Source organism: Eutrema salsugineum, unplaced genomic scaffold, assembly GCF_000478725.1.
Source record: "Eutrema salsugineum unplaced genomic scaffold, Eutsalg1_0 scaffold_4, whole genome shotgun sequence".
Taxonomy (NCBI): domain Eukaryota; kingdom Viridiplantae; phylum Streptophyta; class Magnoliopsida; order Brassicales; family Brassicaceae; genus Eutrema; species Eutrema salsugineum.
This window is the reverse complement of record NW_006256686.1, coordinates 3,013,089-3,027,570: the sequence shown is the minus strand read 5'-3', so window position 1 is coordinate 3,027,570 and position 14,482 is coordinate 3,013,089. Positions and strand designations below refer to the sequence as shown.

The following is a 14,482-nucleotide window of genomic DNA, read 5'->3' as shown; positions in this document are numbered from 1 at the left end:
GTACTTAGGCTGATGACAAAAAAAAAGTATATAAAAAATGAATTATGAATAAAATCTATACAAGATTCTTAATTTATAGAATTATAAAATACCAATTTGTTATCGTGTGTTTAAAAATTGTAAGATTTATGGTTAATATGGATGAATTTTGATTTTTTTAATAGTGAATTATGAATTATAGTATGTAGATAACTTAGCTGGATTTTAAATTATAACTAGGTGTTGGTCCGCGCTTTGCGCGGACATAAGGGTTTTAAAAATGTACAACATATTTTGATGTTATAAACTGTTTTTCAAAAGAATTAAAACAAGGAAGGATTACTATACAAACCTTTAAATGTATGTTTATTGTTTGCTTGACATACTTTTATTTTTATTACAAAAATAACATAGCATACCGAAAACATCATTTTCGCCTTTGATGAAAAAAACCTAATTAAAAAAATGCCATTACTTTTTTGTGCCATGTAGGCAAAAAGATGCGCTTGAAAAATGATAAGCCTACCGGTCTTTGATGGTAGACTTATCAGATGTTGGTCAACACAATTTTTTAGATGGCATATTTGTTAGGACGATGGTAGATTTATTCGAGAATTGGTAGATTTGTAAAATGTTGATATACTTTTTTTGGTAGAGTTTTGACAATGACACGATAGATTTGTTAAGTTTCGGTAGATTTGTTGTCATGTATGCCACACTTGTTAAAGTGTTGGTAGACTTGTTAAGGAATTCGTTGACTCTCTCGCATAGTTGATTTTGTTGGTAGATTTGTTGACAATGGGGGTAGATTTAATACTCGAATTGGTAGACTTATTTCTTTTGGTGGCAGATTTATTCACCAAAATTTAAGATAACGTGGTGGTAGATTTATCCCTATTGAGGTAGATTAGTTATGAAATTGGTAGAGTTATATCATGTGAGTAGATTTATCGCTCTTGTGGTAGATTTATAAGTAATGTGGAAGATTTAAATCAAGTAAAAATTTGGTGATTTCATTCCGTTGAGTAGTAAATTTATTGTTACATGAGGTAGACTTATAAAATGGTGGTAGATTTTTTTTGTTATTGTAGTAGATTTTCAATCAATTGGTAAAGTTATTGCACGTATGGTAGACTTCTATTGAGCTTCATGTGGTAGATTAAATAACTTTGGTGTTTACTCAGATAACCTCAATCTGGTAGACATATTTGATGCTTGAAGGTAGAGTTTTTCTTATGGTAGAGTTATTTACATTGCTTGTGGTAGACTTAGTTACATTGTTTTCGGTAGACATTTGACTTATTCAATTGAAATTACTTATTTGTCCTAAAGGTATTCAGCAATCTACAAAAAAACCAAAGGTGTGGTAGACTTGTTTTGGGGTGTTGTATGTTAAACAGATTCCATATGTATGGTAGACTTGTTTCATGGTTATATTTGAGTTGGTTTTGTTACTATTGACGTTTTTTTGCATGGGTTTGCTGAGATTACGCCGGTAAATTCTGATCCGATCATAGATGATTATTGGTTTTTATGGTATAGACACCACAAATAATGGTCAAAATTTTCTTGCATGAATTTTTTTTCGATGATATACCTTTTCTCTCAAGTTTTACCCTTAACAAAACAAATGAAAGCCGCAAGTGCACAGCTAATCAGTTGTAGTATTTAGGGATCGAATCCACATAGATTTGTGTGCCTAGTATTCTTCTACGGTTTTTAACTTTATGTCTACACTAGATTGGTTTTTAAAGGTTGGTTGGTTTGATGTATTAAACTAAAACAAAAGAAAGCAAATAAATCTATCCTAAAAAGCAAGTAAAGAAATCGAATGAAAGGCAAATAGAACAAGTAAAATATCGAATGAAAGACTAATAAGGCAAGTAAACTATCGAATGAAATACTAGTAAAGTAAGTAAATAACAAACTAAGGAAATTGAAATGCAGGCCTAAATAAGCAAATAAAAATCGATGGAATTGTAAACTATGGCTAAAAACGCTGAGCTTTTGGGGACTCTAAGGGATCATAATCGGTTTTAACACTAGGGTAAATAGATTGGGATTGACGGATATCGATATATGGGTTCTAGAGCTAGAGTACGGCGGTATGACTACGTCATTGTCGTGATCATAACCAACTGTTTCTCGCAACCCAGACCAGTAGGTTTCCACTCTAGCCCTGGAAGGGAGAGAACGCAAGAGCTGCACAAGACTCGTCAATACTCACGATCTCGCCGCAGGTAGGTTTCCACTCCTACGAAAAAATTGCCTGTTTCATTCTAGGGCTGATACTTAATGAAAACTTTCGCAACACTAACTATCTAGATCAGATACTAGGTGATCAATCAAGCATACATGCAATAAGAACAAGAATAAACAGAGAACATGTCGAAATCCCAGATCTATAAACCTAGATGTCTTAATCGATTATGAGAGCCCCTTTCGGGAACCCTAAGCCCAACTCGGGATCTACTCAGACATGGCGGAGGTCGACATCATCATTGGTTTTAATAAAAGTAATGAAAAACAGTAAAAAAAAGAGATAAAGAAAGCTTCTCTATTGAAGAACTCGGACTTGAACAATCTTCTACAAAAATCTCATAAAAACGGCTAAAGGAAAAGGGTTTCTGTAAAGTATGAATGACTCTCCCTAAAAACGACCTAAATGACATGTATTTATAGTCTCCAATACTCCATGGTCTCTAGGGTTCCGGAATTGAGGCTGAGAATGACTTTGGGCTTCAGATACATGGGCTTTAATTCGGAGATTGATTGCCGTGGTCGGGAGTGTTGTGACCGCGGGGATTGGCTGGTTGGCCGCGGTCGGGAAGCTTCTGACCGCGGGAAATAGGTTGATCACCGCGGTCGCGTGACTTTCTGGCCGAGTTCGAGTGGCTCCGGGGCTAATGGAATATCTTGAGATCCAACCGTTAGAATGTCTCCAAACCAAGTGCATTTGAAAGCTGGTTGATTCTTCTATAAGTTGTCCAGTTTTGAAGGTGATCAGACGGTGAGAAGGTCGTCGTCTCTCCATGAGAGTTCTGACGGTCTGCATTTATTCAAAAGAGTTTTTGTTTCATTTTGTGCCTCTTTATCCCAAATTACCTGAAAAGTCTTTTCAAATCCGGAAACATAGAAATCCTTTGAAAATCTTTGAAAATGGAGTAAAAACACCGGTAAAAGATATGAAAGTGATCCATAAAAATGGTCAAAATCCGGTGTTATCAACTCCCCCAGACTTAGTCTTTTGTTTGTCCTCAAACAAAACAAAGGCTAAATCTCGGTGAGAGGTTTGAAAACGCAGGAACTAAACAAAATCTCAGAGACCAAACTTCTAGACCAATATCAATCAGTATGCATCAATCGGGAATAGCCTAGAAAATACTCACTAGCAATACAGGCATAACTAGTCCGTTAATCCATCATGCGAAAATCTATGCACTAGGATCTAACTTCCAGTCAACTAGCTCTTAACATTCATTAAAAATCTCGGTGGTTCTCATCAAAGAAAGTCTAGGCAAGGCAATCTAGGCTAGGTGTTAAAAAGGTTATTCTAGGGGTAAGGTTTAAAGTGTTTACGGGTTACTTGAAAATCTGGAGGATGCATGATATTATGCAAAACCGCAAGAGAGAGTTAAGCTGTTGGTATCCACAGTTTTCAGTCACTTTCTTCGTGCCATAGATTCCTGGTCTTCTTCCTCAGGTTCTCTCCTAACTCCCCCAGACTTAGATTTATGTAAATCTTTCAAAATTAAACGATTAGTGGTTGCTTATTGCTCCACAAATTTTTGACAATCTAAGACTCATTAGGCTTTTTGTTTCCCTTTCTTTTTTCACGTTTTTTTTTTTTTTTTTTTTTTTTGTGGGAGAAAGGGAACACCTTTAGATATAGAGTCTTAGAGAGCACGAAATTACCAGTCAATATCTGTCTTGTAAAGCTTCATGATTTTTCTGATACTCTTCCTTCCCAATTCCATTCAGTCTCCTTTGTGAGTGACTGAAAACTGTGTCGCTCCTCTTCTCTCCGACGTTTTTGCACATATCTGCTGATATAAACTAAAGAAAGAATGCATGAGGATTGAAAACAAGGGTTTTGGGTTTAGGGTATGGTACCAGATAAAGATAAACAGGTCATCTAGGACGACAAAGAGTGGTAAAAGTGAGGGTAGAAGACGTCCTAGATGTGTATGTCGATGCCTGCCTAAAATCAATGATGAAAAAATTAGATATCAATATTAAGTCCAAATAAAATGAGCTAGTATATCCTGTCAGAAAGAATCTCCATGAATAGAAGTCCTCTGGTGGGAGTTCGTAGTGCAAGTACTCTAGCTACCGCCTAGTCTAGTGCTAACCACAAATGAGCAATCATGCATAGTGTAGAAGCGTGCAGGTCTAAATCATCATAGTTTTGCGTCAAACATTCCTGAAAAATACTTAATGTCGAATAGGTTACATATTAAAATTTAAAAAGTACTTGGAATTTAAAAAGAAAAGCAAGAAAATGATTAGTACGGATAGACATCCTCCCGCAGACTTAAATCACACTGTCCCCAGTGTGAAAAAGTTGGTGAGAAGATGGTGAATAAAAGAGAAATAAAATAAGATAAAAGAAAAGAAATTGATGATAGAACCGTGATGGTAGTGAAGTGCTGATCAATCACTCATCCTCCGATGTGTCGTCTGCAAACTGGTGCTGCTCCTGTAAGAAGGTGACAACGCGCTCAAAGCGTCGTCCCTGTCTCTCAACTCTGCGCTCCAGATCGGAATGAGTGTGAGATGATGTAGATGATGAGGTGTGGCCGGTCAAAACAGATGGCTGAAAATGGGCACGGGCCGCAGCTGCATCACGCTTCACCTTGGCCACTATGTATTGGCCAATGGTGAATGGTAGACGAGGTACAGAAGGCAGAAAATCATCAGGTTCCGGAGTCCATCGCGGACGTCCTCCGTTACACAATCTCGGGATAGATACCGAAGGCAAACTGACTCGGTGCTCCTCAGTGCCAGTGCAATACTTGTAACCAAACCTGTCTGGATCGAAAGCGGCACGAGAGATAGTGTGATCGCGAGAGAGATAAAGTAGATCATACCAGACATCGGGAAGTGGCTCATCAGATGAGAAATCGAATCCTACAGCCTGTAGTATCGCTGTAATAGCACTCCTGAAAGCTGGAGTAGCGTCCTCGCAACCATGTAAGTCATGCTTCACGTTTACCGTATTCTGCGCTATGATCCAGGCAAAGCAAGCAAGTCGTGGGTCGTCCATAAACGGAATCTGATGTGTAATGAGCTCAGTCTTTAAAACACCTCCCATGTTTGCTCTAGAGAAGATCGTGTGTGCTAATAGCTTGTGCACAACTCTCACTGCTGGATGAGTAAGAAGGGCTGACTTCGATCTCCCACTATCATAGACTCCATGACCCATCTCTCTCCACAGGTTAAGATCAGGTTCATCTTCAAGGTAAATGCCATCAGTGTATGGAAGCTTAAGAGCTTCACAAACCTCAGAAATGGTGAGAGAGTAAGGCTGTCCGCGGATAGAGAATGACAAGATGCCATCTGATGCTCTGGGGTTCCTCCTCTTCGTGTGGTGTAGTGTAATAGTCGCTAAGAATTCACGGACTAGCTCAGGATAAGTCGGAAGGTTCAGCTCCATGTAGGGTCTCAGCTTAAGTGCATTGATGTACCAGATCACATCTTCTCTGATTCCAAGCATCTCGAGTGTATGATAATCTATGCAAGGCGTGGGTTTGATGTTCAGCTTCTTGAAACGTCTTGCATAGTCCACTCTCGGGTTTGTCTCCCTCCCAATGTATAGAATCTGTGGTGGCTCGGGAGCTGCTTGTGTTTCTCTTGAGTGATGGAGCAATCTCATCACATAGTTTCTCCTTCTCGGTCTGGTTTGGTTCAGCATGTACTCTCCTAGAGTAGCATCATCGGGAATGTCCTCGGAGCTGCCACCAGTGCGACGGCTCCTTCGGGATCTGTTTTGGTCCATTTTTCTGCAAAACGAAATAGTTCTTGGAAAAAGAGTGAATTTGGATGCTGATTTTAACACATTAAGATCTGTTATACTAATACTAGCATAAAGAGATTAATTAAAACCATGAGCAAACAAAATCGATAATAAATCAGAGAAATCAAGTAGTTCATGACCAGATTCGGATTTTTGATGTTCTCAACATAGAAATCTTCTAAAAATTGGTTTTTATAAGCAATTTCCATGTAAATTCTAAAGATTACCCAATACTTGTTGGGGTCGGTTTTCACCCCATGCAGATAAAACCATCTCAAAATGACTAAGTATGGAAGAAAGATAAGTGGGAGAGCCGTGGTCACCAAATGGGAGAGCCGTTCTCACCAAGACAAGTGGGAGAGCCGTTCTCACCAAGACAAGTGGGAGAGCCGTTCTCACCAAGACAAGCGGGAGAGCCGCGATCACCAAGTGGGAGAGCCGTGAAGATAGACCAGTAGGGAGAGCCGTATCGTAAGATTTGGGCCGAGCCCCATTCCAACATGCTTGGGTCGAGCCGCGCCTCGGTGAGGTGGACCAGATCATGTCTCGACCGAAATGGCAAGTGGGCCGAGCCGTGAAGAAGTTAGATGGGCCGAGCCGTGGCAAAGGAGAATGATGGGCCGAACCGTGGCCTTGGGAGACGAAGCCCATAAAAACCCTAGGCGAAATACAAAGGCGGTGAGCCGCACGAGGCGATAAGGAAATATTCCGAAAATCTCTCCCGAGATTCTCGGCTAGGCGGTTCAGAGAGTTAGTAAAAATAGACGATGTATACAATTCATTCTGTAACTTTTGCAACCCTAAGCAATATGAGCTAAACACTTTTACAGCAAGAAAAACTTTCTTTCGATCTTACTGTTTTTGGCGAAACCCTAGAAGTTTCCGATCCCTTAGTTTTCCTTAAACAAATTTCTGGTTGTGCGAGTTTTGGCTCACACAATTTGGCGCCGTCTGTGGGGAATCGAAACTTTCTTACTCTAAATCGACAAGACTTTAAGATCCGAAGAACATGGCGAGCAACACCCCCGACGACAACAACAACAACAACACCGGTAACGGCACGGAGAAGGACGCTCCGGCATCGGGCACAACGACAGCAACGATCAAAACCCAGGAGGAGATGCAAACATGATGGCTGCGTTGATGAAGAAAATCGACGAACAGGATAAAAGAAACGAGGCGATTACGGAAAGGCTCGACGCGATGGCGGCTGAGCGACTGCACCAAACTTGGAGAGCCGGAATTCCCGACCCGATGGATGGAATCCGGAGACGCTTCGATTTCTCGACACCTGCAGAAGCCTCAGGGAGTGGCGCAAGAAACCCCTCGGCTCCTCCAATGTTTCGTCTCCTCGACGAAAAGACCCCCCGCAGCAACCAGAGTCAACATGACCGAGCCGCCCCCTCTCCGCCGAAACTCAAGGCGGCGAGCCGGCGAAGAAGAAAACCATGCGATCGACGTAGACGCCCAGCATAACGACTGAACCACGAATCCGCAACAAACCGGCTCGGCTCGGCGAATAAGTCAAGAAGACCTCGCCTCGGCACTAAACGGCATCCGAACTGACGAAGTTTCCGACCCGACCCGCAGCGACAATCCAACCGAGGAGGAAGAAAATCGCCAATGGATCGAACAGGCAGAGCGCGAAGACGAGCCGAGGAGAGAGGAGCGGGAGCGACTCCCCCAATCAAAGGGAATGATTCACACACAAACTCTCGAACTCAAAGAGCTGCGAGCCTCGATAGCTCGGACAGTAGCTGAAATACGCGCCATGAAATCCCAAGTGCACAACGTGACAAGCGCAGCGCCCGAAATCGACCGAATGCTTGAAGAAACTCAGAGAACTCCATTCACTGCAAGAATCACGGAGGCCAGGATTCCCGAGCCGGGGAAGGTGAGAATCCCGTTCTACGAAGGAACAACCGACCCGAAAGCACACATCACAGCGTTTCGGATAGCAATGGGACGAGCCTTCACAAAGAACGCCGCTAAACTCACCGAGCGCAAAGTAGATGCCGGATACTGCCTGCTCTTCGTGGAGCATCTCAAGGGAGCCGCACTCGAGTGGTTTTCGAGGCAGGAACGAAATTCAATCGGCAATTTTCAACAGCTCTCCGCCTTGTTCCAGAAACAATACTCGATGTTTATGGACAGAGGAACATCTGATGCCGATCTGTGGACACTATCCCAAGGACTGAACGAGCCGCTTCGGGATTACATGGCAAGATTCAAGGCACTCGTATCCAAAATAGAAGGGATAAGCGACAAGGCTGCGCTCGAGGCTCTGAAACAATCTTTGTGGTACAAATCCGAGTTCCAACGGGAGATGGCTCTCAACACGCCGCAAACAATTCAAGACGCTCTGCACCGATCATCAGACTTCGTCGTAAACGAGGAGGAAATGAAAAACTTGGACGAGCGGTACGAAGCGACGAAAGCAGCAATCCGAAGCTCAATTTTGCCGCGCCCCGCGAGGAAGGGCAACCCATCAAACAACGCAACAACGCAGAGCTCGGATGAACCTAGAAGCGGAGGTGCCCATAACTACCAGGTAGGCACCGGACGCGGAAGAGGAGAGCCGCGCAACAACACTTGGGTGAGGAAATCCGCCAACTACGACGAGAAGGCTTTCTGTGAGTATCACCAGACCTACGGGCACTCAACGGCACAGTGCCGAACTCTAGGAGCAAAACTCGTGCCTAAGATGGCAGCGGGAGAGCTCCAAAACGCGGTCAACCTCAAAGACCTCGTCCCTAACGAACAACAAGAGAGAGCCGAGCCGAGCAGCGCGAAGAGGCGATAACTCCAAGCGCGACAGGAGAGGTGAACCCGAAGAGCGACCCGTGCCGAGGCAAAGGATCAATATGATCATGGGTGGATCTCAATACTACCATGATACCGTGTCCTCCATCAAAGCCTATCAGCGCCGAGCCGAAGCAAAGGAGAATTGGATAAAACCAACCGACATCCCAAACACAGTGATCTCCTTCGCCGAGGAGGAAGCGGCAGGAATTGATCGACCTCACAACGATCCGTTGGTGATCGAGTTAACGATCATGGATCATGATGTGGCAAGGGTGCTCATCGATACTAGAAGCTCAGTGAACGTCATCTTCAGAGAAACACTCAGAAAAATGGGAATCGACCTCTCCGAGGTGGAAGCAATCCCCAACCTCTAACCAGATTTTCAGGAGAAACGACGATGACTATGGGAACGATCAGGCTTCCTGTGGTAGCTGGCGGAGTCACTAAGATCGTCGAATTCTGCGTCACTGATCACCCAGCAATCTACAATGTGATCATGGGAACTCCATGGATCAACGGGATGAGGGCGGTACCATCCACCTATCATCTCTGTCTCAAATTCCCAACTCCATCGGGTGTCAAAACGATATGGGGGAATCAGAAGGAGTCAAGAATGTGCTGCTTAGCCGAGCACAAGCTGAGGAACCCCGTCACTGACGCACGAGCAGATATAGACCGCAAAAAGATGAAGACAGACCGAGAGCCCGCAAACGAGCTCTCGAAACTCTTATAGCAATTACAGATCACGGAGAACCGCGAAACACGCGCCGAGCCGGTATGCGATGCAGTGGACTCGGTGTGCATAGACGAGGCGCGTCCGGAGCGATGCATCGAAATTGGAATAAAACTAGAAGAGCCTCTGAGAAGCGAACTCCTTTCCCTCCTCAAGGAGAACATCAACACTTTTGCCTGGACAGCAGAAGATATGCCAGGCATAAGCATTGACGTAACCTGTCACGAGCTGAATGTGGATCCGACCTTTAAGCCAGTCAAGCAGAAAAGAAGGAAGCTCGGCCCCGAACGAGCTAAAGCAGTTAACGACGAAGTTGAAAGGTTACTCAAAGTAGGATCAATCGCCGAGGCCAAATATCCGGATTGGCTCGCAAATCCGGTGGTCGTGAAGAAGAAGAACGGCAAGTGGCGAGTATGTGTGGATTTCACCGACCTCAACAAGGCGTGCCCAAAAGACAGCTTTCCCTTGCCACACATCGACCGGCTCGTCGAAGCCACTGCAGGGAATAGACTGTTAACATTTATGGACGCGTTCTCCGGCTACAATCAGATCCTGATGCATCCTGATGATCGAGAAAAAAAGGCATTCATAACTGATCGAGGGATATACTGCTACAAAGTCATGCCGTTCGGGCTCAAGAACGCAGGAGTAACGTATCAACGGCTCGTCAATAAAATGTTCGCGGCTCAGCTCGGAAAAACCATGGAAGTATACATCGACGACATGTTAGTCAAATCACTCAAGGAGGAAGACCACGTCGCGCATCTATGGGAATGCTTCGAACAATTGAACAAGCACAACATGAAACTAAACCCGGCAAAGTGCAGGTTTGTGGTCACCTCGGGAGAATTCCTCGGCTATCTGGTAACTCACCGAGGCATAGAAGCAACCCCCAAGCAGATCAAGACGTTAATTGAGATGCCCTCTCCAAGAACGAAGCGCGAAGTGCAAAGGCTCACAGGTAGAGTCGCCGCGCTAAACAGGTTTATTTCCCGTTCTACAGACAAATGCCTGCCCTTCTACGACACCCTCCGAGGAAACAAGAAATTTGAGTGGGACGAACGATGCGAGACGGCTTTCCAGGAACTGAAGAATTATCTGGCGAGCCCACCAATCTTAGCAAAACCAGTCGAAGGAGAGCCGCTCTTCCTCTACGTCGCAGTGTCTGCTACAGCCGTAAGCGGAGTGCTTATCAGAGAAGAACGATCCGAGCAAAAACCCATTTTCTACATCAGCTAGACACTAACCGACGCCGAGACCCGCTACCCCCAGATCGAGAAGGTCGCCCTAGCCATCGTAGTCTCGGCTCGCAAACTGCGCCCGTACTTTCAATAACATTCGATTGTTGTGCTCGCTACGCTTCCGCTGCGCTCGATCCTTCACAGCCCTAGCCAATCCGGTCGGCTCGCCAAGTGGGCCATAGAGCTAAGCGAATACGACATCGAGTATCGGAACAGGTCGTCTGCAAAGTCACAGGTGCTCGCAGATTTCCTCATTGAACTTCCCGCCGAAGAAACAAACGAGCCGACTCTAGACGAAGTGTGGACGCTGCACGTCGATGGCTCGTCGTCTAAACACGGCTCGGGTATAGGAATTCGCCTCACCTCTCCCACCGGAGAGATATTGGAGCAGTCTTTTCACCTAAACTTCCACGCCTCGAACAACGAAGCGGAATACGAAGCACTGATCGCCGGCATACGACTAGCGTAGGGAATCGGAGTTCGAAAGATAAGAACCTTTTGCGATTCACAGCTCGTAGCATGTCAGTTCAACGGAGAATACGAGGCGAAGGATGGACGAATGGGAGCTTACCTCAAGGTGGTCCGAGAGTTGGTGCAAAAGTTTGACGAGTACGAACTCACGCGCATTCCCCGAGGGGAAAACACCTCGGCCGACGCCTTGGCAGCACTCGCTTCGACCTCAGACCCAGACCTCCGACGGACGATCCCAGTCGAATTCATCGAACGTCCTAGCATCAAAGAGGTGGAAGGAGTTCGGCTGATAAATCCTCCTGAACAAGAACCAGAGGACGACGAAGCCATTCCTATGGATGAAGACGCCTCACCGACCGAGCCGGAGTACGGCTGCGACAAAGAATAGCTCGGAGCTATCCGAGTGTATATCGCCGATGGAGAGGTGCCAACCGACAAATGGGAAGCCCGCAAACTAAAAGCTCAGGTCGCACGGTATGTCCTCGTCGTGGCGAGGTGTTTAAATGGAGATTTTCAGGGCCTTTCATGACATGCGTCGAAGGACCGGAGGCAAGAAAGATCATGCACAAGGTGCACAGCGGCGCGTGCGGGAACCATTCCAGCAGAAGGTCGCTCGCTATCAAGATAAAACGGCACGGCTACTTCTGCCCCACGATGGTCAAGGACTACGAGAAATTTAAGGCGAAGTGCGAGAAGTGTCAGCGGCACGCTCCAACAATTCATCAACCTACCGAGTTGCGTCAATTTCATCACCCTATCCGTTCATGAGATGGTGGATGGACATCGTCGGACCTCTACATTGCTCAAAGCAGAATCGTTTTCTGCTCGTCCTCACGGATTACTTCTCCAAGTGGGTCGAAGCCGATTCCTACGCAAGCATAAAGGATGTTCAAGTCGAACACTTTGTCTGGAAAAATATCATCTGCCGACACGGGGTCCCCTACGAGATAGTCACCGACAACGGATCCCAGTTCATCTCAACACGCTTCGAAGCCTTCTGCGAGAAGTGGAAAATCCGCCTCAGCAAATCTACGCCAAGATACCCTCAAGGGATTGGACAAGCCGAAGCAGCCAACAAGATGATCCTCGACTGTCTGAAAAAGAGGCTCGACGCCAAGAAGGGACGGTGGGCAGACGAACTCGAAGGAGTCCTTTGGTCTCATCGGACAACTCCGCGCCGAGCCACCGGGGAAACTCCATTCGCTTTGGTCTACGGATCGGAGTGCGTAATTCCCCCCGAGGTGGATTTCCCAGGTATTCGACGAAGACTTCTACCAGGACAGGAGGGCTTGAACCACTTAATGATGCTAGATGAGCTCGACCTAATCAACGAAAAGCGCGACCAAGCCTTAATTCGGATCCAGAACTATCAACAAGCAACGGCGCGATACTACAACAAAAACGTTCGTAGTCGAAGATTCAAAGCAGGGGAGCTCGTCCTCCGAAAGGTCTTCCAAAACACTGCCGAGAAGAACGCAGGAAAGCTCGGAGCAAATTGGGAAGGTCCTTACAAGGTCACAAAAGTGGTTCGTCCAGGAGTCTACGAACTCGCGACACTAGCTGACGAAGCGATTCCAAGATCATGGAACGCAATGCATCTAAAAAAGTATTATCATTAAAGGTACAGCATGGCAAGCATGAACTACGGGACGGCTTGATCCCTTCAAAGGGTACGTAGGCAGCCCGTCCTCGGACGGGTTCAGCTGTCCCCCTTCCTAAAAAGGGGGGGGGAGTGGGTACTTATACACATACCTTCTTTAACTCTACAATTTTAACTTGCTCACTTAGGAACATCGCCACTTCGGCACATTCTCAGTTCGTTTTTAATCATCTACTTATTGCACGTTTACCTTGGATTTCTAGTTCGTTCATTATCGCTTCGGCTAGTTTCTCATTTTTTCTAAATCAGCAACTTATTTTAACAAGCTCGGATTTTTAAAATTTTATCACTCATCACTTCGGAGAGTAATCATACCACTTCGGCACGATATCATGACTTGATTACCTCAGACCTTAATCGGTCCTCAGTTTCAGATCGGCAAACTAAGCCTCCGAACGCCTCGTCTCGTTGCTGGCCATAACGGGGCAACAAATACAAAGTTCTCTAAACGAACTTTACCACCTTTCCTAGGACGAGGGTGCAAGTTACATCCTCTACGGATAAAAATTAAGCGCTATACAAATATCAGACCAAAAACGTATCAGGTCGCCACGGTTTACTATCGCACACGAGAATGTAAGTCGAGACTACATCGCTTTCTCTAAAACCGAAGTAAACTCTTAAAACCCGGACAAACATATTCATCCTCTCGGAAACGCCGGTCCATAGTAAGATTCAATGAGACTACCAAATCATTCTTGGCTGAACAAAAAACGAAACGCCTCGTCGTTCTTACGGTTCGGCACCACGCAAAGAGAAAACGCCTCGTCGTTCTTATGGCTCGGCACCATGCACAGAAAAAATGCCTCGTCGTGTACACGGCTCGGTACCACGCTTAGAGAAAACGCCTCGCCGTTTACACGGCTCGGCACCTTACACAGCGAAAACGCCTCGTCGTTAAATACGGCTCGGCATTGCCAGTGGAAATTTGCCTCGACATTATCACCTAAACTCCCAGCTCGGGATTAAGAATCCAAACGAGATCCTTAACACAATTCACCCCTTAGCCCGTATTTCTATCAATTTCGAAAAGCCCGGCTAAGGAAGCAATCAAATCATTCTCGACACACAGTTTTCATCCTTGACAATTTTTCTAAGCCAACAGTTTTCGTAAACATTTTCATGGATTGTTAGACAAGTAAATCCGAAAATGGCTAAGGAAAATAAAATATATCCATAAAGCAAAAATAAAAGTCAAGTGGATAAAGCCATCCAGGCACCAATTACATAACGAGTTCGAAAAGTGAATCATGAAAAAACTTAAGTACAAAAACAAAAAGAAGAACATGTGCAATAAAGGGTGAGGGAAAGCAGAGAGTATCAAGCCACGGATTGCGTCTCGCGCTCGGCAAGGAGGTTCGAGAGGGCTGGTGTCCCCGCGTTCGATCTGGTCGGATCAACGACACCCAGGTTGGCCGCTGTCTCTTCAAGCGGCTCGTTGCCAATGCTGGTGTCTACCGAGTCCAGCGATACGGGAGAGTAAAACAGCTCGCCTTGAATCTCGGAAGCAATACGCTCGTACGCCTCGTCGTTGGCATACTCACTCTCCCAACTTTTCAGCTTCGCCTCCTCGTCAT

The 14,482-nt window shown here is 45.4% G+C and overlaps 1 protein-coding gene and 1 pseudogene across 1 annotated transcript; both read left to right on the top strand.

Moving 5' to 3' along the window:
• The first annotated feature begins 7,691 nt into the window (after positions 1-7,691).
• LOC112084368 lies at positions 7,692-8,798 on the top strand. The gene is made up of 2 exons (XM_024153489.1): positions 7,692-8,216; positions 8,310-8,798. The coding sequence occupies exons 1-2, from the start codon at positions 7,692-7,694 to the stop codon at positions 8,796-8,798; spliced, it is 1,014 nt and encodes a 337-aa protein (XP_024009257.1).
• A 67-nt stretch (positions 8,799-8,865) lies between these two features.
• On the top strand, positions 8,866-12,864 carry LOC112084367 (annotated as a pseudogene).
• Positions 12,865-14,482: the final 1,618 nt, after the last annotated feature.